General features: G+C 40.7%; 1 protein-coding gene across 1 annotated transcript in view; it reads right to left on the reverse strand.

The window, feature by feature from the left end:
• Positions 1-24,995, reverse strand: part of LOC109438060 (uncharacterized) — a 42,452-nt gene that overhangs the window by 13,903 nt on the left and 3,554 nt on the right. Inside the window, exons 2-6 of the mRNA XM_019717641.2 lie at positions 20,282-20,797; positions 19,736-19,889; positions 17,652-17,740; positions 17,249-17,375; positions 14,176-15,064 (exon numbers count right to left, since the gene is read on the reverse strand). Of these exons, the coding sequence (XP_019573200.2) occupies positions 14,176-15,064; positions 17,249-17,375; positions 17,652-17,740; positions 19,736-19,889; positions 20,282-20,704 (1,682 nt within the window). The 5' untranslated portion in view covers positions 20,705-20,797. The remainder of the gene's footprint in view (positions 1-14,175; positions 15,065-17,248; positions 17,376-17,651; positions 17,741-19,735; positions 19,890-20,281; positions 20,798-24,995) is intronic.

Consider the following 24,995-nt stretch of genomic DNA (forward strand, 5'->3'; position numbering starts at 1 on the left):
CGCTGGGCTTGAAGGAACTTTTCCCATTTCGAACTCATTATTCTTTCTAAAGCAAAGGGGCCATGAGTTGCAAAATATTATCACCAAAAGAAACCTTAAGGACAATCTGATTAAGCTCTTGTTTTCAGCTGAAGAAACCAATGCCTGAAGAAGTCAGATCTAAGGCACATTCATTGGCTAATTAGTAGCAGAGCTGAGAGTAGAAGCTAGATTATCTAATTCAATCCTGTGTCCTTAGTATATCTGAACAGGTTTTTAAAGATATCATTAGCAAGATCAAATGCTGTCCATCCAAATCATATTGTATTAAAAGAAGTTAATTTAGGATGATCCATTATTTTCCTCCAGTAACATAACCATGACCATATGACAAAACCACAAGAGAACAAAGGAAAAGTTGGCCAATGTACTGGTGGCTCACGTGATGTATCACCTGCATTTCCTCTTCACAACGACTTTTTTTTTTAGATTTTTTTTTTTATTGGGGAAGGGGAACAGGACTTTATTGGGGAACAGTGTGTACTTTCAGGACTTTTTTCCAAGTCAAGTTGTTGTCCTTCAATCTTAGTTGTGGAGGGTGCCGTTCAGCTTCAAGTTGTTGTCCTTTCAGTCTTAGTTGTGGAGGGCGCAGCTCAGCTCCAGGTCCAGTTGCTGTTGCTAGTTGCAGGAGGCACAGCCCACCATCCCTTGCAGGACTCGAGGAATTGAACTGGCAACCTTGTGGTTGAGAGTCCACTGGCCCATGTGGGAATCGAACCGGCAGCCTTCAGAGTCAGGAGCACAGGGCTCTAACCGCCTGAGCCACCAGGCCAGCCCTCTTCAGAATGATTTTGATTTCCAAGAATCTCATACTCTTCCAATGAATTCATTCAACAAACACCAAGAACCTACAAGTGTTAGGCATTGTGTTAAGACACAAGGAAAAAATGAAAAATATATGCAGTTCTTGACAGACACTGTGGACAGAAAAGGGGTTCTATAGAAGCCAACCACACAGGATGGTCTGATCATAAATTTCTAACTGGGAAGGTCATGGTGAGTAGTCACGTCCCAGGCATACAATTTCTTCAGTGAAAAAGTTTTTAAGCCAGCCCTGTTCATTGTTCGTGTGTATCTAGGTTAATACACCTTTGAAATGCCAGAAGTAATATCCTTCAAAGGTGTGTAACCACCCTCAAGAGCGCACATAATCTTAACTGTCCTGTAATCCAATCCCTGCCTTGCTTATTCCCACCTTCATGTAACCTTCCTTAAATTTCCTCCTTAATTCCAAATACATAAAAGAAACTGCAAACTATCATTCTCTGTAGAATGTGAGATCTTGCTTCCCGGCAATTGTCATCAGTTTTGGCTCACATAAACTCTTATAAAAATTCTCTACAGGTGTGGATGTTTCTTTCGCAGACAACATGTAAACACATATTTACAAATATGGTCAATAATAGAGATGAGACCAATAGGTGGTGACTGAATACTGTTTCCCCGAAAATAAGACCTAGCCAGACAATCAGCTCTAATGTGTCTTTTTTTGCAATTTTTTATTAGTTTCAGGTGTACAAAACAATGTAATAGTTAAACATTTATCATTTATGTCCCTCACACAGTTATAACCCCCCTTCCTCCATCTACTACCCATCTGACTTCGCACACGCCATTACATTTCCACTGTCTCTACTCCTAGTGCTGTACTCCGCTTCTTGTATATATGTATATATATGTGTATATATATATACATATATGTATATATATAAAATTGTAGTTGACATTGATTATTGTTCAGCTTCAGCTTCAGGTGTGCAGTGCAGTGATCAGGCTTCTACATCATCCCTGAGGTGGTCTCCCTAATAAGACAAGTGTCCATCAGATACCCTACAGAATCTTTACATTATTGATTACATTCCCCAAATTGATTTTTGTATCCCCGTGGTAATCTTGTGGTTACCAATTGTGCTTTTTAATCCCCTCACCTTCCCCCTTATCCCCACCCTCGCCCTCGTATCTAGCAACCCTCAGTTTTTCCTCTATGTCTCTGAGACTGTTTCTGATTAGTTCATTCATTTATTCTTTTCTCTAGATTCCACATATAAGTGAGATCATATAGTATTTGTCTTTCTCTGTCTGACTTATTTCACTTAACATAATGTTCTCTAGGTCCATCCATATTGATGCAAATGGTGAGATTTCATTCTTCTTTATGGCTGCGTAATACTCCATTGTATAAATGTACCACAGTTTCTTAATCCAGTCATCTACCGATGGGCATTTCGGTTGTTTCCATGTCTTGGCTATTGTGTATAGTGCTGCAATAAACACGGGTGCATACATTTTTTTTGAATTAGAGTTTTGGATTTCTCCAGATAGATACCTAGGAGTGGAATTGCTGGGTCATAAGGTAGTTCCATTTTCAGTTTTTTGAGATACCTCCATACTGTTTTCCATAGTGGCTGCGCCAATCTGCAATCCCACCAACAGTGCACAAGGGTTACCTTTTCTCCACATCCGCGCCAGCACTTGTTGTTTGTTTATTTATTGATGATAGCCATTTTGACTGGGGTGAGGTGGTATCTCATTGTGGTTTTTATTTGCATTTCTCTAATGATTAGTGAGGTTGAGCGTGTTTCATATGTCTGTTTGCCATCTGTATGTCCTCTTTAGAAAAATGTCTCTTCAGGTCCTCTGCCCATTTTTCAATTGGGTTGTTTGTTTTTCTGGAGTTGAGTTGAGTTTTTTATAAATTTTGGATATTAACCCCTTATCGGATATATCATTGGCAAATATCTTCTCCCATTCAGTAGGATCCCTTTTTGTTTTATTGATGGTTTCCTTTCCTGAAAAAACTTTTTAGTTTGATGTAATCCCACATTTATTTTTCCTCTTACTTCCCTTGCCTGAGGGGATATATCAGTAAAAATCTTACTCCAGGTAATGTCTGTAAAGTTTCTTCCTATCTTTTCTTCTAGGAGTTTTATGCTTTCAGATCTAATGCATCTTTTGGAGCAACAATTAATATAAGACCTGGCATTATATTATATATATTATATTATATTATTATTATATTATATTATACCCGACTAGGTCTTATATTAATTTTTGCTCCAAAAGACTCATTAGAGCCGATTGTCTGCCTAGGTCTTATTTTTGAGGAAACATGATATGTCATCTTGGGAATCTATAGTCTAACCTCTAGTAGCACAAATACCCTTTCTATGACAAGCCCTCTTCTTCTAACCATTTCCATGGCAGGAAACTCACTACTTTAGAGGACAGTTTCCTCCTTTTAGAGAATTCTAGTTGGTAAAAGTTCTTTAAAGCAAAAATCTGCTTTCCTATAATTTCAACTCACTGACCCTAGTCTTGATTGATCCTTTTCTCTCACAAAATGCATATAGTTGTTCCTCTTGTCTTCCTTTTAAATTATTTGAAACTATTAGATATGATTGTCCCAACGATCACCTACAGCAGTTCCATGATCATGTCTGAAAGTTGCTTCTGAATCCTGGAATGTATAATGTCTGAATTGACCTTGGGGACTCTGAGGGTCCACAGTTCCATACTTAAATGACCTCCATACTCTCCTGCTTTACTTTCTCTAAATTTTCTCTCGTCTTGAAATATTATTTGGCTTGAAAAAGAAAAAGGATTCCTCTCCCTTTTGTAGCAGAAATTGGAAGGGGAAAAGCTACCAGTGGTACTGTAGGCCCCGGCTTCCTCCCTCCTTTTCCAGCAGGGTAGTCATGGTTCTCTAAAATGGTTGCTTTCTGAATCTTCCCCGCTTCTTGCCATCACCTATTTTTTTCTGCCATCACTGTGCTTGGCCAGTAGAGGGTGATCAAAACCTTAATTTCTCTTAAACAATGCTGGCAAGCTTCTCATCTATTAGAGCTCTGAAAACGTCCCTTTTTCATTCCTGGAAGGAGTCTACATATATACCATGTTGGGAAACTGCAAGACAAGGAAAGGAAAGGAAAGGAAAAGAGAATAGGAGTAGAGTGGTGTAGTTAGACAACCCCGGCTTAGAGCTGGAACTCTGTTGCTAATGAACCTTGGGAGATTTGGATATGCAACTCGATTCTCTGGAAAATGGGTGTAATAACACCAGCTCTGACGACTTAAAAGCGTTTGGATCATGTGAGAGTGAACTAGCTTTATAACTAGCCATACCAGTAGTAAGGGATTTTTAATCTTCAAACTTGCTCCAGTATTATTTCTGATCTCCTCTTTGTTTTAAATGTCAGCTCCCCTCCATCTCCCCCCCCCCCCCATAGATGTGACTCCACCAATTACGGATCCTTTTCTCCATTCTATCTGCTTTGGAGAGAGCCACCTGCCTTCTCCTTAATGAGAGGGTAAAGTTCCCTGCCAAGACTCACATGAGCATGTTGCTGGCTTGTACCACCTTGTTTGTAGAAGAACCCAGAAAAAGTTGCATAATCTCAGAGTAAAAGCAGAGCACAAAGGCTATCTGGCCCAGTGCTCCACCATGGGAGACCCTTTCCTGCCCAAGACCCCTGAATGTCCGCCAGACATCCCTGAATGCCTGAGCTGATGCAGCCACCTGCTCTGGCTGGCTCTGCAAGGTTCTTCTCACAGTGGCTTCCACTAGGGCCACTCTTGGTTGTGCAGCTTATGTCCTGCACAACCCCCGGGGCCATCATTCATCTTATCAGGGAGTTGTGTAGTTATCACAACTTGCCAAGAGAAGGCAGTCAGGTTTCCTGAGGAAGGGGCACCTTTTTCTAATTTGCCCAAAGTCCTAGTAGCAGGTAGGCAGAGCTGGCTTTGCTTATCTGCCTTACTCATTGCTGTATCTCTTTCCTGTTTTTATTCCTAACACCCAGCACATGGCCTGACAGTAATGTTTGTTGAAAGGGACTTAGTTTTATTTCTTGGAGTCAAGCAGTACAAACTGAAATCCTCTTCTAAGATGACAGGCCTTTCTATGAGTATGTTCGAGGACAGAGACCAAGATCTCAGTGAGTTTTCTCCTCACCAAGCAAACCTCTTGATTGCACACGAGGTGTGTCATGCGGGAGACCCTGCTCGCTGCGCCATGTGTCATGCGGGGTGCCAGGCGGGGTCTCTGCTCCCGCTCCCCATACAAGAACGCAGGATATGGTGAGGCCAAAAAGGAACACCCACGGAGCCATAGATGGGGGAGTCATACCACTATATTCTCTCTGGCGGCACTATACTCTCACTGGAGGCTGGATCCACACTATCTGCAAACCGCCATCCACGCTTGCCAGCCCAGCCGCCATCTTCTTGCTAGCCCCCATTCTTTCCCTTCTCTTCCAGCGTAGCCACAGCAGTTATATTAGTGGCCAATGGCTCACTGGTTACAGCTGACGGCCAACTAGCCACAGCTGATGGCCATCCGATCATAGTTGATGGCCATTTACTACCTGAGCCAGCACCTGTCTATGTGAGGCTGAGAGCCTGGAAACTACTTTCTGGGGCTCTGCCCCCACAAGGTTGTTTTGCTTTTACCATCCTGCAGCTAGTCTGTCTTCTAAAATGTGCAATCTAGAACCAAATGCAGGTCACACGGTGACAGATAACCCAGGTAGGGTAGCGTCAGACTAGCATCTCCTTTGTTCAAGAATGTGGAGTGGATGACGTGTGAGCCTTGGAGGCAGTGGTGGTAATTTATTGGCAAAGGGACATGGGTAGTTTGGGACAAGAAAGTCCTCCTAAATCTGTGTAGTGATTTCCATTATTCCAGGGGAAATTTGATTCCTCAGAGGATTTGGGATTGCAAAAGGAATTGCATCAGCTGAAGAAGGATTGGGGCAGAGGAAAGAACTGAGCAAGAATTGGGGCGATTTGAGAGAACCACAGAGGCCATATGGAATTCTGCCCGTAACATCTGGGACTAAAATGGGCCCAGAGTCTGGGTCCTCAATTTTCACAGAGACTTGATTTCAATGATACATGTTTTAGGGTCTTATGGGATGAAGGACACTGCAGCACGTTTCACTTTAAAAAGGGAAACTTTAATGAGGGGTAAATGAATATTCAAGAAGAAGAGCTAGTGGCCCATGGAGGAAATAATAATAGCTAATATTTTTAGAACACTTATGTCAGGCATTGTTGTAGGTGTTTTACATGTAATTGCTTATTTAATGCTTATAACTCTATGCACATTTTGCAGATGGAGAAACTAAGACACAGCAAGTAAGTGGTAGATAAAGGATTTGATCCTAGGTAAACTGGCTCCAGTGCCATGTGTGCAACCATTACGCCAGGCTGCTTCATAAATAACATAGTTGTGGAATCACTTAAATGATGTATGAAGATGGGAGAATAATTGAGTTCATAAGAGGAGAAGGGACAATGAACTAGTGAAAAGAAGCTGGTTGCACACACCTGGTTTTAAAATCTAGCTATGCCTCTTAATGGGTAAGCCACTTTTTAGCCGTCAGTTTCAATATCTGTAAAATGGGGTAACTGTCTTTGCAAAGTTGATATATGGATTAGAGAAAAGTTATGGTTATTATTCATGAGTGAAGGAGAAGAGAGGAATTGAGGGCAGTGTAATGAGAAGTGACAGGGTTTCAAGGAAATGGTTAAATGTTATAGAAAATAAGGAAGAATTAAGATGGGAGAAAACGCTGTCAAGAACACCGGTGACCTTTGACTGAGCCATGTAAGTGGCTAAGAGCTCTGGTACAGGGGCTTGAAGAGGGTGGATATCAGCAGTGAAGAGATGCACATGGTGTTATGGTCTCAGCAGAGGAATTTGGTAGCTAACAGGGACAAGGTCAAACAAAAGATTTTTAAAATCTGCTTTTGCTCCTTGAAGCTACAGGTTTGTACTCATTTAAATGTGAAACAAATGTGGAGGGGTGAGGAGCCTGGAGGCACCAGAGTTACACGGTATGGCAGGCAGCTGGGCGAGGGGCTCTAGGGAGCAGGGAGGACTGGAACATGTAGCACACCTGGGAGACCTGAGGGAGGCCCTCGGGAAGGGACATTGAGGAGCATCAGCTGAGAAAGGGTGAGGTGAGGCTGTGGTAAGCACGGGAGCTCGGGGAGCAGGAGAAACCATCTGTGAAGCCAAGAAGACAGCAGCGAATAGGATTGTCTAGCAGGGGCAGGGGAACAATGAAGGCGGCTGTCGGTCCTCCCACACACACAGGAATGGGAGTCACGAGGGTTTGAACAGGACTGTATGGAGTGAAAGGTTGAGAGAAGCCCTTGGTAGGAAATCCCTGACCCTTCTTAGTGCTGGGGCTCTTGTCTGCACTGGGGACACTGTAGGGCTCTGGTCCTCTCCACACCCAAGCCTTTATTGAGACCAGAATCTCTCACAGGGTCCCTTGTCACAGCAGTGACCACGTTCACTAACCTGGAGTTCTTCCCGTGTCTGTCCACCCTGCCCCTCACTTGTTCTCTGGAGTTGTTTCCTAAAGCACATCACCTGCACACAAGCCCTCACCTCAGCTCCTGCTCTTTGGGGGCCGCAGGCTAAGGCAGACAGCATAGGGTGGAGTTCCCCTGAACCAGGCTTTGGTTGTGAAGATATCTATGTAAAAATATATTGTTTTTTCACATGTGCCACTTATTTTTCATTTACTTTTAAAAAAATCACCGAGTTTCTTGCAATATATTATGCAGTAACAAAACAAGGTTATTAGGTTAGAGGTCACAGTTTAAAAGTATAAACCATCAGATTACATGCTGAACCTGCCATTAGGATGTTCAGTTTTCTAAGTCAAACTAGACAAAGGTTATTTCAATGGTGCCATCTTCTGAGAAAATTAGGCTTTGGGGAGTCATTAAAAAGCTACTTTATGGCTTTCAATCTTGTTGCCCTAAAGTGGTGTTTCACAGGGAGCTCTGGTGAAATTACTTAGAACATGTTCATTTGTGCGAGGACTGTCTGTGAGTTGCAGTTTCAGTTTTTAACTTCGAAAATGTATTTTCTTTATCCCAAACATGTGCATTTATGCAACCAAGGATGACAAAAACCAAACGCCACAAATATTGTCACCTAGAGATAATTTATTGTTTTACCATGACCCAAGAAGAGAAACATAGAGTATTTATGACAAATCCCCACAATTTCATTCCCCAACCTCACTACTCTTGTCAGATATCACCGGCCTCCTAAAATGGACCACTGACTATAAATGTGTGTAAATTTTATTTTGCTACTATTTCTCATGATTGAAACTTCAGTCTTCAAATTATTATTATTTTCAGTGGAGTTCCCTAGCTTAAAAAACCAAACCACTTCTCCTCTAAGATTCCATTATTTACTGAGAAAGCAGCTTTTCCAGAAATGTTAACAAGGATTTTAAATGAACAAATTCAATTTAAAAATCATTTACTGAACACCTACCAAGCATCTGGACTCTTCGAAGACTAGTAAAATGAAAAGGCCAGGTTTTAACAGCAATAACTTAATTCTACAGGTATACATAGACAAGTAAGTTTCTTCTTTTGGTCTATTCTAAACTAAGAAACCAGGAACTGACAAAACAGGAAAGGGTTGTTTTATCCAGTCTACAGATAAACAAGACAATGCCTGAGTTAGCTCTATAGATTTAGGCTTATGTTGAGCTGGTTGTAATAATCTCTATTTAACTAAAAGTTAATAAAAATACATGTTCATTTTAAAATAATTGATTTTACTTGCATATCCCACACTTTACCCTTAAACTCGTATTTTTAGAACAAGATTTTCCTGCATACTTATAATCTGCTTCCTCCCACCCCCCGCCCCCATACATACATTTGTTTTCCTGTAAGAACCCGCTACTCTCAAAAGCGTCTCTACATCTAACATGCTTTGCCCTTGCCGGGCAGACCAAAGCCTTACACTGTTAAGTAGTTGAGGTGAGAGGAAGGCAAGCAAGCACTGGCCTCAATGTAGCCCCACGTTTCTCTTCTCTCCCTCCACCAGGCCGCAGCTGGGAGTTTGGGGCTGTTACAAGCCTTCTCCCCACTCTTCTAACACACCTGGCCTTGTCGGGAGACTCCATGATAGTGATTTAGGGCGATTGCAGCTGCCTAGTCCTTTTACTGGACCAAAGAACTTAAAAGCCAAATCTGAAACTGGAATGAAATCCAAAGTTTAATACCACTTTTCAATCACTCACAGATCTCTCTATATCTTAAAACACTCAGCCTCACTACTTAATGGATGCTTGCTGAAGGGAGAAAATATAATTTTAAGACCAATTAACTTTACTGATTACTGTGTACTTTAAAGTGAGTCATGATTCTTTAGTAAATGGAGACTCTCAAAAGATGTTTTTTAAAATCTGTGAAAATAACACATCGCTGTTTAGAATTTAATGCCCACTCTTTATCTTCCACTGCTTTAGGGTAAGAGAAAAACATGAGGTTTGTGGTATCTACTATTAAATATAACCAGACAATATGAAACTAAGTTCTTACGTTAAGACATCTCACGTTATGAGATGTCCAAGCACTTCCCAAACTTCTGTTTGACCTGCAGACTTGGAGATGGCTTACCTCCCTATAATTTCAAGTTTGTTTTACAAAGCTTTGAAAAGTAAAACAGATAATTTCATTTTTAGATATAATAAAAAATTAATTTGAATAGCAAAATAAGTAACTGCTTTTAAATGTACAGTAGTGTGTCCATTCTAAAAATGAAACCTAAATCTATTGTTAGGAAAACTTTTCAAATAATGCTTATTAAATTCTCCAGTAGTAGCTGAAATAAAAATCTAACTTCTGCAAAAACATCTATTTATATACCACTTAATCACCTTTTCTCTGATTCTACATTTCACTTTGCAATCTGCAAGACCTTCATTTGATTTCCCAGATGGGGAACCCCAGCCCCCTCATAACTATTTTGAGAAGTTGCGTAGAGTGGGACACACAAAACTATGGCTCCTCTGGCAAGTATTGCTGTCACTGACTACATTTTAACACTGTTACTCCAATTCACACAATGACTCTTCCATGAGGATGACCTGGGTGACCCTGGTTAGCCAGCTTCAGATGAGTACATCAGCATGACCAGACTCTGGAATACAAGGTGGGGAACTCCACCTCTAATTTTTTTTCCAAAAATCAGAAAAAGTCTTTCACAGCTATGAATCTTCATAAGCCCTCTCTCCGAACAATCATAAACCAGGGGAAGTAGGTGGGAACAGGGAAGGTACAGCCAAAAGGAGTACTGCAAAATGCTTATCAGAAAAACTCCCCGCAACACTGGAACTGGATGCATCTGTGCCTATTTTCCAGGAAAGTGCCCGTGTTGGGGTTTTCCTATCCCAAATTTTCTAAGCATAGACTTGAGTTAGTAGGGGAAGCAGAACTATGGTTTACAGAATCTGGTCAAGTTCAGTGGTCCCACTGACCTTTCCAGGACACTCTCTAGTCTCGCGTCATGGAAAAGACCCTCTTACTCCCCCTGACAAGCTCAGAGAACCCATTTTCTTTGCTTGAAATGGTGATCTGGCCACTAAGAAGTCAAATTCCTGGCTTTGAAAACTCTCAGGAAGCTGCAGATGTTGACAGGAATTGTTCCATTTTAGTGCCCTATTAACCTTTTTTCTCCTAATGAATCTACTAACCTCTCTTGCTCTGATAAGCACCAAACTAAGAAGGTTTTTTTTCTTATATTCCTCCTCCTCAGTTCTGTGAACTGATTTTTTGTCTCTAATGACATCAACTTCACTACTCATCCCCAAAACTTTGCTCTTTTGGAGTGATGTGTTTTGTCAAATAGATTAAAATACATTATCTGTTTACAGGGAATATACAGAACAAGGGCCGGAGGTACAAAACACACACACTGACGACATGGTCATACAAAATATATAGAAGTACCCAACATTGACAATTTTGTAAGAAGTTGCACATTTTGCTATTTCTTTAGCATTTCCCCACATTTTTTTCTTCTGTGGATCCTCTGGAGTTAAGATTAAGCGTCTTCTGCAGTGTTTCTCAAATTCATTGCATGACTGGATGGAATTCATTTTCTGTCCAAAGCAATGAGTGCTATACATGAACGTTTTCCTCACATATAATATTAATAATAAAGTTTATTTACAGTATAAGCTTTCTGAGGCTAAGGGCTGAGATGTGATTAAAGGCTTTGCCATACTATCACATTTAAGAGGTTCCCTCCTGAAAATGAATTCTGATGTACGTAAGATGTGAATTGCCTCACCCATCAAACATACTGACCTTTGTACATATTTAGCAGTTTCACTTTTATGCCTTTAATAAAATACTAAGTGCCTTACATATCAAGATGCCTTATACATCTCTATTCTCAGGCTTTCCCCTTGCTTGTTGGGCTGGAGTAGAAACAAATACCCTACAACTTGAAGAAATTTACTTTTCTTCCTGGCAAGGTTAAGGTATTATTTTCAAAAGCCCTTCAAAAACTTCCATTAGGTCAACTAGCATACCTACTGGTTAACTACAGTACCTCAACTGTTAACAGATTTCAGCCAGTCAAGAAAGTTTGAATGACTAGCCTGAGCACTAATTAGATGTTGTAAGCCTTTTTGACCATGACCTAATTACACTTTGCATGGAGCAGCTGATAAATTAATGCAATGCAAATGGTTTTAATCAACACCTGTAGCCTTGTTTTCATCAAAAAACGTATCTTCAAGTAGCTGCTTCAAGCCGTGCATCTGCTGAAGATGCGAAGCAACCTCAGTGGCTATCCCACAGTCAGTACGATGTCCCAGAAAATGGGAATTAAATGTGGGGGCACAGGTTGTATTTAACTTTCATTTAAAAAAACAAAAATGATGGCTGAATTACGTCAGCACATAGTTGTGGCTAAAAAAAAAAAGCCAATGTAGAACTGACCAAAGTTCTTCCCCTCTTAAGAAAAGTCAGTGCTTTGATCAGTGCCTGGAGTTAAGCACCTTACTGCTTTCAGTTGCTTCCTACGGTAGTAGCAGCAGAAGTCTTTGCTCAAAAGCACCAGCAGTTTTCTGTGCAACCATCACTGTGGCTCACTCTTTAAAGAAAATCCTAAAAGCATTTCTTCCACCTTTACTATAAAATGTTACTTAGGTATACTCTTCTGGAGGACCTCTTCTGTATCTCTTAAATTGAATGGATAGAGACATTTTGGTCACCAGGTGACTTCCTTGAAGTTTCGCCAGGCAACACTAATGAAACCGCTTAGAGACACAGGGAAGCTGTGGTTGGTCCAAGTTATGGAGAAGCGAAAGCATTACTGCTGTGCAGAATTTTCGTTTGGTCTGGAGCTGAGGCCACAGCGGCCCCCACCTCACTGGCTCCCCATAAAGCCATGCTGTCTCAACGGCTTGAGTCGTTAGTTAGGGAACAAGATGATGAATGATAGTTTTAGTTCTGTTTCTTGATGGAAAATCTCAAAATTCTATGTGAGGTTCTCCCGTCATAGGGATAGTCTTTAGGTGTGTTTAGTCTATGTGTCTAAATTCCTATAGGGCTGTCCACAATCATTTGCAAGCTCTCATGAGCGTAGTCACCTATACCTGAGTCCCTGGTGACTACCTTGTAGCCCATGATACCTGGGTGTCCTGTGTGTGTATCTGAAAACAGTCTCTGTCATTAGCTTCCAGGCAGCCAACTGCATCCTCTTGCATAGAAGATGGAAAGGATCAAAGTTTCATAACCTCACCTCAGTCTTCAGCGATGAGAGAGAAAAGACACCATGCGGTATGACTATGATACAACCAACCACATTTCAGCACGCTAGTGAACTTTTCCAAGCAACAACACATTTAGTTAGTAATTGCCAGCTAACGATGTCAAATGCTTTTGTGAAGTTTCTGGAAAGTGTGGGGAGAAAAATGCTCCCTACAACTTTACTTTTTCTGAAAAGCAACAAAAATGACATCTTCTGAACTATATTATTTAACGTTACAAATGATTCAGAAAGTGCCCAAATCATCACGTTGTTCAGCAGCTGACTGAAGAGAATTCTGGCTAAGATCTTTGCCATAGGAAGATGTCAAAAAATGGTCTTAGTAAGTTTTTGTATTTTTAAGACGACGACAATGGAGTCATTTCTGACATTCCATGGCACTTACTCATTGATCTGTATTTAGAAAGTGTACACAGGCAGCTAACTAGCGCCTTTTTTAAATGTTTAGGACAAAAACAGCATCAGAATCTATAGCTTTAGCATGCTTCAGGCTCTGAAGGTCCTCTTCAGAAGTTGGGCCAGGCTACCGTATTTCGGTACTCGTGATTCACAGGGCTTTATTATAAATGTAAAAGTCCCGTTAGAAGTCAGGCATAATGACTGCCTCTTCTGTGTTCAGCACTGAGTCCAGCGCTGTGTGGGATATGAACACATCCCTTGATGATCAAAGCATCTCTTCTGGGGGTTGATGAAAACTTTCATACACGAAACAATGAAGGACTAAAGGACAGTGTACACATATATATAATCAAGTGCTAACTTATGGAGAAATGCATTTAGGAGTGCGATAGTGCTTTAGGGATTTCTTCTAGAAGGGAGAGAAGTGTTTTGAATCACTGTTGCCATTTCAGTAGAATTTCTCTCAGTGATGAGGATAAAACCATCTACGTTTGTGGCAGTCCTTTGGAACTGTAGACTGGTGCACATACCCTCTTTCAGGAAGAGATAGAAATCTTTGGTTTGATACTGATCAGCACAGTCCTAGATTTCTATAGCTTTGGTAGGCTACCAGTGATCAGATATATTAACTTATTGTATATATAACTAGTTTGAGCAGCATGTCCCAATGTAGTTTTTGTTTTAACTGTCCCTCTTTTTTGAGAAACAAGGTACAGCAAAATGTTGGCCAAGCAGGGCTTGTTTGCAGCAAGCAGCTTTAACCTCAGTACCATTTTCACAGAGCCAATCTGAATCTTTCAATTCTATGCTGCAGTTGCTGAGAGTCCAGCAGCGCTTTTAAAGGTATTACTGACAAGCTTGACCGTTACTGTGTATGTGCTTTCATCTTGTGTGGAAATAGCATGTGGCTTATCCATATGACTAGGTTTTTCCTGCAGGGGCTGTGTGGAAGAATTACATGCCCACAGACTACGTAAAGGCAGAACACTGCTGATCTAACTATAAGGATCCTTAAGTGTGATTTAAAAAAATCAATTGAGGATGTTTTTTTCCCCTCCATGGGCACACACCTCTGAAATAATTTTAGAAACAAAAGGGGGAAATGGCTTGTCAACAAATTCTTGGTTTACACACAGCTTTTCAGGAATGCTCCAAACGCATCAAGGGAGGCTGGACTGTACTCAGAGGCTCGCTCTCTGGTATGGATTCTGTGATGCAGAGTGAGGGTCGAGCTCCGGGTAAAGGCCTTGCCGCACTTAGTGCACTTATAGGGCTTTTCTCGGGTGTGAATTCGCCTATGCAAAATAAGATATGAGTTTCGGTTGAAAGCTTTTCCACATTCGCTACATTCATAGGGTTTCTCCCCCGTGTGGATTCTCTGATGTTTTGTAAGGTCTGAGCTCTGGCTGAAGGCTTTTCCGCACTCATTACATTCATAAGGTTTCTCTCCAGAGTGGATTCGCTGATGCAGAATGAGATTTGAACTGTGACTGAAGGCTTTGCCGCACTCATTACATTCGTGAGGTTTTTCTCCTGTGTGGATTCTCTGATGCAGGACAAGGTTTGAGTTCAGACTGAAGGCTTTCCCACACTCGCTACATTCATAGGGCTTTTCTCCAGTGTGGATGATTTTATGGCGAATAAGGCTTGAACTCCTTGTGAAGCATTTACCACATTCATCACATCTATGAGACTTCGTTCCTGTTGGAACTTCTTCAGGGGTGTTAAAGTTTGAACTCAGACTGAAGCTTCTTCCCAATCCCTTACCCTTCTCCCTGGGACCTCTCTCTCCTGTGGTGGGTTTTTTTTCCTTGACTGTAGCTGGCCCCGAATCTCTCTTTTCTCGTCCAGTTTTCTCCTCAGGGGTCCTCTGCTGCCTTTCTGCTGTTCTGCCCTGCTGTTCACGTTTTTCTCCAAAATCTTTCTGGACTCTTCCTCTTGTCTCCCCATGTGATGCTGTGTCTTCTGCGATTTCTGTTTTAGAGGTTGACTCCTCATTCTCATTCCTGCTTTCACAACCTGACACAATAAATAGAAAATACAAATAGCACCTTTTTATTTTGAATCTATAGGTTAATCAAGTGACATTGTTTTCCCAGGAAGCTCCTACATGCCTGCAAAATGACCTCACAATATTAATTGAAGATAAAATAGAAGAAAAATTGGGAAAAAAATAGAGGAAACAAGGAATAGAGTTGGGAAATAAGAGGGCAGAGTGGAAAGAACAATAGAGGGAGCGTGCGGAGAGGACAGGAATTGACAGACACACACAGGGGACGAGCAGAGGGAACAGCACCAGCTAAGGAAGGAAGGAACCTAAGAGGTTACAATTCATACTTCTATTTTTTGGTCACCCAATAATTAGTTCAAAGGAACAAATATACATGTAAAAAATCATGTCTGTCTCTAATATAAGTATTTATGAGCTTAAAAAGAGAACAGTCAGGTCTTTCCTATAATATAGTAAGGGTGTTAGCAGAAATAAGAGAATATAGTTAAAGGAAAAGTGAAAACTCCTCCATTCTCTGAGATTTTTATCAACAAGGAGATGGTTAATGGGCAAAACAAGGAGCTCTGAACTTGGCAGTTTGCGTGGCTATTCAGACACAGGAAATAGTTTCTCTCCACCAGGGAGAGCAGCATAGAGCCGACAGTGCTCAAGTAACAGAGATGAGGGTGAAGAAATTGCTCAGGGCATTAGTAAACACGATTAAAACCTTCACGGAAAGACAACTGAGAATAAATGAGAACAGAAAAGAAACTGAAAACATTTCTAGAGATAGCCCATGGAGGAGATACTAGAAGAAAACAAAATTTTACAAATGCAGAGCTGATCCTCTTATTTTAGGATTTAGCATATTAAAACGTTGGAATATATTTTTATTGTAGACTGTTATATTCACTGTTTTTAAGCAGAGATTAAAAATTGTTCAATAAACATATACTATTTTATATGTTTACATTTGCCTAGAAAAGATTCCAAAAATGTCTTGTCTATTTTTTATTTATTTGGCCTTAAGAAACCTGTCCAAGGGGGCCTGCACTATGACAAACAGGCCCCTGAATGCAATTTCCCAGGGAGCTGAATAATATCTAACCCTCGACTTTAGTGACGAAATTGCCGTAAATAACGAACCAATCTTAAGGAAGAGGAAACTGATCCACTTTTTTTGAATTCCAAGTCATGGTCCTTAACTATCTGGATAGTTCCCAGACTGTCCAATTCTCTTTTTTCCCCCCCGTAAGTTATCATGGAGTAGATAACACCCAGCTCATAAACACAGATCAGTTCTTTGGCTTAATTTTCATCTAGTCCAAAGCGCAAGTACCAAGAACTCAAACTCCAGTTATCCTTATAGTTCAAAACAAAACTTGACGTTTCTTTAGTAACATCTTTTCTTCATGAAGTTTCCCTTCATGCGCCCTCCCTCTGCCGTTCCCAGGCAGAAGCCTCACTGTGCACTTCCCTATGACAAGACTTAGTTGAGAGCTTCTTTCCAGTAATGTCTCCCGGGGTTGAGATCTAGCAGAGACAAATGGCAATGTTTGTCAGCTGTGTGTCACTTTGTCTTATCTGGCTGATGCCTCTTAGAATTTGTTCTTATTACACACCCAGGAACTAGGGCTCTTCATAGACAACTATTTGGTTTGGAAACTGGGAATCCTGATCATAAGGAAAGTGCAGGTGCAAGTTCATGGAATTATGGAAACCTATCACAGAGCAGAGCTTATAGGACAGAAAAGGACGGAAAGCCCATGGAATGATGCCTGCTTGGTAGGTTCAGGAACATGGTCCCAGGTTGGATTAGACCAATGATCAATTCTTACCTGGTCTTCTACACTAGGAAATACAGATACCCCCCCACAACAGAGGCATCTAAACTGTAACCTACAGAGTGGAGCAGAAACCTCCCAGGTAACAGTGGTGGAAGAGGTGAGGATTCAGAATACAAGAGTACTTCTGATTTCAAACAGCAAAAACTACCTAGAGGTGAAAAATCCACCCGGAATCAGGAAGTCATAGTACCAGGCTTCTGGGGTTAAATGGATACAAATGTTCTCATTTTCTGTTTCGTCTGAAGAAAGGGGCTCAGTAGTCTCTAAATCCTTGTCAATACTGAACTGAATACATCAGAGATCCCACAATAAATAAAAAAAGAGGGAAAACAATCTTATCAGACAGTAATCCTGCATCAGTCTTACCCTGGGAAAACACGTTCCCATAAGTCTCCGGTCTGCTGTCCCTACTGAGATTCCTCCGAGCCAGGTTCTGACATCCCCATTCCTCCAGGATGAGGGACACGGCCATGTCCTCAATCTTCACCATTGCCTGAAATAATATGAGACCCCACACTCAGTTCCCCCAAAGCTCAGGGAAATACCCCTGCCCAAACCTGGAGTTAGGGACAGAGCTGATGCAAACCTAGAGGGCGCTGGGAAAGAAATGGTGACCATAACAGGCTCTGGTGGATGGGAGGGTGAGTGGGTGGGGCTACTCTGTGGGCAGGGACATGGAGAGTGAGTCCTGGGTGGAGACTGCTAAAAGAGCTCCAGCAAGAAGCAGATAGAGGGAGGGACTTGGAAGGGCAGAGGGGCCACCGCTTACCTGGGAATCTGCTGTGAGTAGTGCAGACGCCATCGCCTGGTCTCTGGGACCCTCGTGATGAGGGGCAGGAACGTGGGTGGCAGGCAGAGCTGGCGGAGGAGAAAGAAGCTCTGAGTTAAAAAGCAGCTCTGCTCTGGGCCTCCCCTCAAAAAGGGCCTAGAGGCACTGTTTTTCCTGCACCAGCATGTTCAATGTTTAACTACAGAATAGATAACTAGAGAGACTATAAACAAGAAAAAGCATGACCTATGTTTTCCCAAGACTTCTCTTCTTAAACAGGAGTCATAAGGAATCACGAAAGCGTCCTTAAAACCACTGGGTCCAACACTTTTGTTTCTAAGAAGGGGAAACTGAGGCCCTGAGAGGGTAAATGACTTGTCTAATGTCACAGTTAAGAATGGCAGAGCCAGATTTAGAACCCAGATTCCTACTCTCGGCTACAGAAGTGGGTAATATTCAGCCCATGATTCAAGCTTGGCTCAAAATTTAATTTTCTCCTGTCCAAGGAACAAGTACCAGGACATCAGAATCCCATTTAGTTGTTAAAAACGCAAGAACAGCTTTAAAAATCTTTAGTAGTAATATCTTGAAACACAGGTAGGAAGGGGGCCTTCTTACTTCTGGTAAGTTTTGTCATTTTGTCCCTCTACTTGTCTCCCTCACTTATCCAACTTCTTAATAATATGTATACACGGTTCAAATGTTAATGAGACATTTATAAGTGTATAAAGGTGTAAGCTGACACTCATCTAATAAAAGACATCGATATCATATAATCACACTAACTGCAATGGATAAGAACAATTAGAAAAATTTTAAACTGTGAAATTAAAATCCTCCCTTGCCAAGTAATATTAGATTTGGACATGTTAGTGGTAAATAGATGGTATTACTGAGCTGCAGAGATAGTAGAGAAATGAATTTGAAACTGAATTACTAAACTTGTAACTATTTCAGACAGTACAATAATAAGATAAGCTAAAGCAAAATGTATGAAAAAGTACCTAGCGCATTAATCTTCCGAGAGTTAGGAAACACTCTGGAAAGATGAAAAGCACAAAGAGGAAACTGAGAATAAATGTATATGATTCAATTAGATGAAGAACTATTTGCTAAGCAACAACTATATTGTTACCAGGGTCACTACACTGTTACTTTGGCAACTTGAAGCTCTAATCCAGCACTTTAAAACCATGATTATCTTCTTTGATTTCCTGATTTCACCTCTTGTGGAGTATGGAGACCTTACAAGCCCTAGTTCATAAATGGTACAGGTGGACAGTGGTGGATTAAACATCACAGTGCATAGGTTTCCACGGATTTCTCCAGCATACGAATGCTGGCTATCCTCCAGAATGCAGAGAAGAGGATGCTTCCTTAAGCACTAATATCCCTACCTTAAATGTCATCACAAAGAAACATATTGGTCAAGGAACGTGCCTCCAACAACTCTTCCTGAACTGTACTTTTAGTATGTTACTGTTTTTGCTGATATTCTATGTACTACTTTGATTTTAAAATCGGATAAAGATATAGTTAATATTTCCCCAAAAGGAAAAATAATTAAACTGATTATTTATATCACCCTGAAATGATTTTTTTCCTCATGTTCAATCAAAATAAATTTTTTTCATCCTTTCCCGTTGTTTGAAAATTCTGAAAGTAACCTAGAAAAAGTGTGATGTTATACAATATTTTTTACACATTTTAAATAAAATGAATTTAAAAAATGATCCTTTATAAGGTAATTTATGACATACTACAGTTTCAAAACCGAGGCTGAAAATATATGTCTTCCCAGCACTTTCCTGTAAAAAAGAAATGTTAGACATCCAGAATGCTAACAACTCAATAAACAATGTAAAGTCCACCCAAGTTCATTATGCACATTTCATTTACTTCCTTAGTAACGTTATTTAACTCGAGTCTATAAGTTATATTTCCCCTAACATTTAATAATAATGACAATAATGGATGATAAAAGGAAGCATGCTTCTTTATTACAGGCACTTAGCAACACAGAGAGGGCATAAAACATCCTGAATAGTTTGCTTCTTTTCCCCACAAGAAACCTTGCTTCTTACCCCGTGACTGTAAGAGGCGGGGTTTCCGAGATGAATGCTTGAAATGGGACTGGGTGGCCTCATGATGAAGGTCAAAGCTTGAGGACTCCTGTATTGGATCCAGAGGCACCATCCCCCTTGCGAGCATCTCAGGTCCATGAACTTGACCTGGGACCTGAGGACAAACAGGTTGGGCTTGTGGGTAAATCACTTTTTAACCAGCACTTTAAATGAACAAAAAGACTGTAAGTATGCCATACTTACAGGGGGAAGGCCATAATACTTTTTAATATCCAAGCAGAGCAGGGAGAATAACCACCAGACTACTAATACTAGCTTATATTAGTAGTAGCTTATATATTAGTTTATTTTACATATAACATTATACATGCACATATAATATAGCTATTACATACATTATGTAAGTAGTAGCTTATATATTAATACTATTACTACTACTACTAAACTACTAAGACTACTAATACGAACTTTAAATCAGTAATTTCCTCTGTGCTCCAGTCTCAGTCTGCGTGCTGCTTACACATAATAGGTTTCACCTCTTCTTACCTGCTGTCCTGATAAATCAAGCTCCAGGTCTTCCAGGAGGGTCACGGCCTCCTCCCCACTATCGGGCCGGTACTCCTGCAGCCAGACTTGGAGCTCCTTGGGTAGGATGGAAAGGAACTGCTCCAGCACCAGCAGCTCTAGGATCTGCTCCTTGCTGTTCACCTCTGGTCGCAGCCACTGATGACAAAGTTCCTTCAGTCGACTCAGCGCCTCTCGAGGCCCAAAAGTGTTTTGGTAACAGAAGTGCCTGAAACGTTGGCGGAAGATCTCTGGGTCGGGAGGAGGAGTGTCCTGAAGGCTGGAATCCTGCCCCCACATGTGGTCTTCCTCATCTTCCTCTTCTACCTTCACTATTACGATACCATCCTTCTCCTGGGCAGCCTGTGGGGACAGACCCGTGGCTTCCCTTGATTCAGCAGTCATCGTTCAGGCGCAGGGAACTGACTTGATCCAAATAGGGTCTGTGCTCGCCTTTCTGTCCTACGAGATGTTTCCTGATACGTTTCTGTACTATTCCTGAAGTAGCAAAAAAGTTATTAGTACCTTTATGAAAAGTTGTCACGTCCAGCATGACAAGAGCTGTGGGATTCAAGAAGGGTTAAGACAGCAGCCGAGAATAGATTGCAAGTGTGGCCAAGGGACTCAAGCCTCAAAGACTCAGCCCCGAATCAGGCCAACGCACAGCTTTTATTAGTAATCATATGAGGAAGTAAAGCTTGTTTTTTCCATGGTCTGTGAGTTTCGTGCCTGCTGGCTGTTTTCCTGAAAGTCCCCACTGTGCTCCAGCACGTACTGTGCCTTCACACACACGCACAGCCACCAGGGATGGAGTCATTGTTCTGAAACCATCCATTAAGGGGGAATGACAGGTATCGGTCCATCGGGTCTGTTTGCCGAGACACTTCCTTGTGATGTCATGGGAAAGGTGCAGGGGAACAGACGGTTCGGCAGCTGTAAGGCAACAGAAAGTGAATTGTGCTGCTAACACTTCACAAAAGGCTGCTCATCAAGGCACGAAGAATGCCTCTGAGTAGTGGGGGGAAAAAAGCCTCCAGAGCCGCAGTTCTCACCACTGTCACTTTATACACTAAGGATTGCAAACAGAAACCTCCAATGGGGGAATTCCTCCCTCATGGTGTTTGTCTGAGTCCAAGCACCTGACTTCCAGGACAGCAGGTTACGTATGACGAGCTTATAGTGCTTCACACAGGGAGGGCTGAATGTTGGCAGGGTGCAGGCAACAGGCTTCTAGCAGTACATGCAGCCTTATTTCCTCCCACAATAGCAGGAGGCACAACTGCTAGTACCATTTTACAGCTGACATGATTGAGGCTTAGATAACTTAAGTAATTTGCTCAGCAGCATGTGGCTACCTGTCCACAGTGTTTGCCCGAAAATAAGACCTAGCTGGATAATCAGCTCTAATGCACCTTTTGGAGCAAAAATTAATATAAGACCCAGTCTTACTTTACTATAAGACCCGGTATTTTATATTACATTAATTACATTATATACTATATATTAATTTTTGCTCCAAAAGACACATGAGAGCTGATTGTCTGGCTAGGCCTTATTTTCGGGTAAACATGGTAGTAGAGTCAACATTAAAGCCATATTTGAAGCCTTGGACTTGCTACTCTACCATCCAGCTATTTCTATTATTTTTATGGGTCACACAGAGGGCTCCCAAGGTACCTTCATTCACTTGCTCACTTTTAAGTACTGTGATGTTTCCCGGTTTATCTGAGACAGTTATGTGGAATAATGGATTATTTTATCCAGCTTTAAACAATCTCACCTTCATAAGAGACAAGCATGGGGACATGGGGCAGTAGGTGAAATGGGTTAAGGGGGTCAAATGATATAAACTTCTGGTTATAAGTTCTGGGGATGTAATGTACAGCATGGTGGCTATAGTTAATAATACTGTATTGCATATTTGAAAAGTTGCTGAGAATAGATCTTAAAAAATCACATCACAAGAAAACTTTTGTTTAAATATGGCAACAGATGTTAACTAGACTTATTGTGATTATTTTGCAATATATACAAATATTGAATCATTATGTGGTACACCTGAAACTAATATAATGTTATATGTCAATTACAGCTCAAATAAAAAAAGAGACCAGCAGCTTTAAAGATTTTTGCAGAGAAACTACAGTTATAGGAAATACTAATGACACAAACACACAAGAATAAGAAATTGGCACAGCTGAAGCTTCTATCTAGAACAAGGTTTTACTTAGCCAATTAGGAGGTAAAAACCAAACAAGAAGTCAACCAATAAGTGAGAAAGTAGCTGCTTTAAAAAAAAGAGTGTGAAGAAAGTATTATAAGAACAGATGTATGCTGGGAAACATTTCCACTGTTATATAATTTTAACTGCCCAAAATGACTAAGTATCCTTATTATCTACACATTTTAAAAACTTGGAATATTTTCTAATCTGTTTAAAAATCTCCCAAATGAACATTTTTAGTGGGTCTTAAGCCTGTTTATTAAAAATATAAAAAAACAAATGAACCTCTTTTGATTAGTTTGTAAGAACAGGTGATTTAAGATCATGGAAAATGGAAAAGTACTAGCTGAATTTCAACAACAAAAATTTGGTTGGTGGTAGGACCAATCATGAGTTGCTAAACACAGTTAACAGTGTGTTTCTTCCATCTGAAGTGACAAATCTTTGTGAAGTATTTTTTCACCTCTACAACCATCAAAATTAAGCATCAAATTCAAGTTTTAGAGACAGAGCATCCAACTGCTGTATCACAGTGAATTAGGCCAACTAGCAAAACATTTTTAATTCGATGGCTCTCACTAAAAAATTAATAATTTTGGTGGCAAAGAGATCATGTACATTTAAAGCATAAAAGTTATTTTTAAAAAGCAATTTAATGTACTTTTTGGTTTATTATGCGAAATACTGGTATAATACTTTTATGTAACTTTTATACATAGTTTTTACTGACAGGGGTGTGACCATAAAAGTTTGGAGATGCCTGTTTTAATCACAAAGAATATGATTTTAATCTGAGATTTATCACAGGATTAGTTTTTCTATCTTGTTTTTTGGCCTTAATGAAAAACAGAAATCCTTATTAAACTAGGAGTCCATAATAATAAAGAACATTACATTCAAGAAGGCTTTCTACATAAATATAAAGGGAATGCAGGAATTAAGTTATTTCACCAATGATTTTAAGCTGGTAAAAGTCCTATTGCAAATCATCTTCTAGCCCTTCCCATCGATTGCATCAGACCTGTTCTGCACCCCATCCTCCTTCCACTTCCTAAACATTTCTGCATATCTACAACACGCAAGGTGTCCTGTTAGACCGAGAGGAATAAAAAGATGAGAAGCCTGATTCCTATTTTTGTACAAATAATTACAGTACAAAGCTTAATTGCCAACAGTTCTAAGGAAGTTTCAACAGGAGTGCTAGAGGAGCCATGAGTTAACAAGGCAGCTTGTAGGAAGAGGCCCCCCCTGGAGCTGGGGCATCTGAACAGCCAGAACCTTTACAGGAAAAGACAGCAAGTAGGTAGTCCAAGAGATATCCCCTTTGGCTAGCTTAATCCAACTGGAGGCTAATAATTCCTATAAGCCTTAGTTTCTTTCTTTCAATTCTGAAAAGTTAAAAGAAAAACTATCTCTTCCTGCTGTGTGTCCCACAATTATTTTCCACCACCCTAATTCAAGCTCCATATCTCCTGCCCAGTTTAGTGCCACAGCCCCATACACTTTCTCTAGCTTTACTTTCTCCCTGTTCCAATACAAGCAACAGACCAAGATAAACGCAGTATTGTCAAAGTATGCTTCTGGTCACTCCCTCCTTTCCCTCAATTACTGTCAAGGAGTCCTTGATATCTACCAATTTAGTTTTCAAAGAATACACCCCACTCTACTATTCGTTCTTATCTCCCACTACTTTTCTTAGTAGTGATCCCCTATATTCCAGCCTATGGGGCCTGTGAAAGTTCTCCAACCATAAGGTATGTTTTCCATCATCTCTTTGCTGTGAACTATCTCCCAACAAATCAACTCTATTGGTCAAATTTTTACTCACGTTTCAAGATGTATAATGTGACACATAATGTCTCCTGACATTCCATATTAAATAAGGTATCTTCCTCATTTAAACACTTTGTACTTTTTTGTTTCTATCTTAAGGCACTTATATTCCCCTTGTATTTTTCATTATTTGGGTTACAGTTCCTATCTCATCTCCCCAAATTTTAAGCCCCTCAAGGACAAGGACTCTTGTCATCTTTGCACTTATCTCCTAGAGAACCTGGCAGTTTAATTCTGTTAAGCTGAATAGAAGAAACAAGAACTACTCAAACTATTACAGCTCCGCCTGCCATCTTCTTATTAACTTCAGTGGCAAATTAGTGATCAGATATTCTACTACTACCTCAATCACTCAGGTTCAGAATCTTACCTTCTTTGACTCCTCTCTTCTCATGTGCACTGTCTCCAAGAACCAGGGAGAAGTAATTCTTTGTTTATACTTATTTTTCCATCTAGTTCCATTAAGTCCAGCTTCCTCTTTGGTTCCCTGCCTTCCTTTTCTCCCAACACCCAGCCCCCTTAAACTCCCATCTTACTCTCAGATTATTCTTCCTAGAACTGAATAGCTTTGTAATCAACACCCGCCTGTACCTGGTGGTCCCAGTTTCCCCCAAGCTTCATTTCCCATCAATTCCTCTC

This window comes from Rhinolophus sinicus, linkage group LG03, assembly GCF_036562045.2.
Source record: "Rhinolophus sinicus isolate RSC01 linkage group LG03, ASM3656204v1, whole genome shotgun sequence".
Classification (NCBI taxonomy): Eukaryota; Metazoa; Chordata; class Mammalia; order Chiroptera; family Rhinolophidae; genus Rhinolophus; species Rhinolophus sinicus.